This window comes from Galeopterus variegatus, unplaced genomic scaffold (genome assembly GCF_000696425.1).
Source record: "Galeopterus variegatus unplaced genomic scaffold, G_variegatus-3.0.2 Scaffold2875, whole genome shotgun sequence".
Classification (NCBI taxonomy): Eukaryota; Metazoa; Chordata; class Mammalia; order Dermoptera; family Cynocephalidae; genus Galeopterus; species Galeopterus variegatus.
Window position 1 is genome coordinate 113,083 of NW_007728986.1, and position 3,207 is coordinate 116,289.

A 3,207-nucleotide genomic window follows, 5' to 3' on the forward strand; every position below is an offset into this window, starting at 1 on the left:
CGGTTCCCGCTCACTGGCTGAGCGAGGCGCGGGAGCGGCACCGAGGGTTGCGATCCCGTTGCCGGTCCCCGGTCCGGTACGGGGGCAACACTGAGGGTTGCGATCCGTTGCCGGACACGGAAAAAGACAAAAGACAAAAAAAAAAAGAAAAATGTACTGGCCTTTGGTTTGCCCACAATATCAGTTTTTATTTACCATGTTCCTTTGATTTGAAAAGGTCCATCTTATCACATTTTGACATCTCTAAAATGAGATGAGTCTTTTAATTGATGGAGGTCTCAGCATTATGTCGTAGTTTTCTTTCTTATGTGGCACATAACAGTGTCTTAGGATCAATGATGTCTTAAATTCAGTGAAGTACGGTATTTATATAATTTGACAGGAGTGGCAAATTATTCTTTTTTTTCATCCTGTCCTCCACATTGTGCTGGAAAGAGACAAACTCATCACTTTAGAAAGACCTTTTTTTCTCCCTACAACCTTCTTATAATAACAATAGGAACAATAATATCAACAACAGTAAGCATTTATAAAGCACCTACTAGGTGCTGACGCTGCTCCAACAACTTTTCAAATTTTTTTTCAACTTTTCATAACAATTCTGTGTTAGAGGCATGGCTATTATCCCCATTTTGCAGATGAGGAAACTGAGCCTCAGAGGCAGAAGTGACAAAGCCAGGAATCTAAGCAATCTATCTCTGAACAAAATCATGCTGTGCTCCCACAAGTGATTCTGGGAGACCACTGAGGGGTTCATGGGCTGGCTGGTTAGCTCAGTTGGTTAGGGCGCAGCCTTATAACACCAAGTTCCTGAGTTTGGATCCCCATACTGGCCAGCTGCCAAAAAAAAAATCAGAGGTTCGGGCCGGCCCGTGGCTCACTCGGGAGAGTGCGGTGCTGATAACACCAAGGCCCCGGGTTCGGATCCCATATAGGGATGGCCGGTTCTCTCACTGGTTGAGCTTGGTGCTGACAACACCAAGTCAAGGGTTAAGATCCCCTTACTGGTCATCTTTAAAAAAAAAAAAAAATCAGAGGTTCGGGCCGGCCCGTGGCTCACTCGGGAGAGTGCGGTGCTGATAACACCAAGGCCCCGGGTTCGGATCCCATATAGGGATGGCCGGTTCTCTCACTGGTTGAGCTTGGTGCTGACAACACCAAGTCAAGGGTTAAGATCCCCTTACTGGTCATCTTTAAAAAAAAAAAAAAATCAGAGGTTCGGGCCGGCCCGTGGCTCACTCGGGAGAGTGCGGTGCTGATAACACCAAGGCCCCGGGTTCGGATCCCATATAGGGATGGCCGGTTCTCTCACTGGTTGAGCTTGGTGCTGACAACACCAAGTCAAGGGTTAAGATCCCCTTACTGGTCATCTTTAAAAAAAAAAAAAAAAAAAAAAATCAGAGGTTCTTACCCGGTCATAACTCAGAATCCACTAGGGAGCTTTAGAAAAATGATGAAAGAATTCTTTAAGGAATTCTAAAGTGCAGCCACAGTCAAGAACTCCTAGTTTGAATGATCAGCATGAGATCCCCTAGCTCTGCCATCCTGGGGTCTATAGTCTCTTTACCCTCTGATGCCACACCCCAGGGTAGGGTGTCTGCCCAGCCTGGGGTGATAAGGACAGCCTGAGCCTTTTAGGCTTTTGGAGCTAGATCCCTTAGTTAGAAAATATGGCTTCGAGACCTTAAACTGATATGTGTTTTTAATTTTTGTTCTTTATTTTCTTTTCCTTTCTCTCTCTCTCTTTCTTCCAGCTTTGGAGTGCACAGAAAATCAAGCAGGTAATCCAGTTTTGGGTTCTTTTTCCTTCCTTCTCAGTGCTCTCCTAGACCCCACCACACCCTGTCCTGGGATCTAGCAGAAGCCCCTCCTCCCATGGCTACTTCGAGCCCTGCTTCTCCCCTCCCATTTGCCCCTGGCCACCTCACCCCTTCCTTCTGCCCCAGCACCCAGGGGCTTGAGTTTCTGAAGCCAGGAGCTCAGGAAAAACTGGCTTTTCCCTGGGCTCTCTGAGCTCCAGGAGGGGACTAGGCTCCATCCTCAAATCCTTATTATGTGCCTACTAGGTGCCTACAGGCGATTGACAGCCTGCAAGGTCCTGGCCCTCATGGGCTTTCAATCTCCCCTGCAATCAGCTTTGAGCATTAGTCTGGAGGAGGAGTGCTGTTTATGGCCCATATTTTGGTTTTCTCTTGCCCTGAATGTTGGAAAGGACTAACCAGCTAGAAGGCAACATACAGCCACTGATGTCTGAGTCTTCCTGGGGAAACTCCTTTCCCTCCTTCCTTCCCTAATGCCTCTGCTTGTCCCCCTCCCCCCTCCCCCTTCCCTCCTTCCTCCCTCCTGTCACACTGTGCTGTTCCCGGCTCTTGCCAGGCTATTCTACATCCGGACACCAACGAGAAGATCTTCATGCCCTTTAGAATGTCAGGTAAGCTCCTGGGACCCTTCTGGTTCTGCCCAGCCTGGGGTGCTCACTATGGTCACAGCTCTAGGAGTGTCCAGGTATGTGGCCTGAGGAGGGGATAGAGTCTGTCACATACATGGCCACACTGGCACCTACATGTTCACCTTGGCTCTGGCAGGGCCTCAGAATCTCCTAGAGAGCTTGCCTGCCTTTTCTGCCTGAGCATTTGGGGTGGAGCTGTGGCCTCCATAGGTGAATATGGTATCCCCTCCACCCCCAGGTCACACACCAGTCACTGGAGCAGCCTCTACGGGCAAGCCCTGGCTTCTACAAGTCACCCCTCCTCTGATACCTGTGCATGATCTGCCCTTTCCTTCCAAGTCCTCCTCCCTGCTCTCCCTTTTCAGCAGTCAGTCCCCAGATTAACTCCCTGTTCTCTGACCCCACTATTAACCCTCCCTTCAGAATAGATAACCTCTACACGATTGCATACATAGAAAAGGCGGAATTCCTGTTCTGTGGAGACCAGTGGGGGCGAGGAGTGATACAAGATCCCTGTTCCCATGATGTCCCCGCCCGGTGGTCACCAGAGGGACAGCTCATACATAGAAAAGGCGGAATTCCTGTTCTGTGGAGACCAGTGGGGGCGGGGAGTGATACAAGATCCCTGTTCCCATGATGTCCCCGCCCGGTGGTCACCAGAGGGACAGCTGTATATCTGGGCCCTAGGGCTTAGAAAGCACTTGCATGTACACTGGCTGGAGCTGGTGTGGGTATCCTGCTGATGGTTCTGAGGGGCA

The 3,207-nt window shown here is 49.8% G+C and overlaps 1 protein-coding gene across 1 annotated transcript in view; it reads left to right on the forward strand.

Moving 5' to 3' along the window:
- SFXN5 (sideroflexin 5) overlaps window positions 1-3,207 on the forward strand; it is a 126,201-nt gene that overhangs the window by 43,105 nt on the left and 79,889 nt on the right. Inside the window, exons 4-5 of the mRNA XM_008583256.1 lie at window positions 1,755-1,781; window positions 2,377-2,431. Coding sequence (XP_008581478.1) covers window positions 1,755-1,781; window positions 2,377-2,431 — 82 coding nt within the window. The remainder of the gene's footprint in view (window positions 1-1,754; window positions 1,782-2,376; window positions 2,432-3,207) is intronic.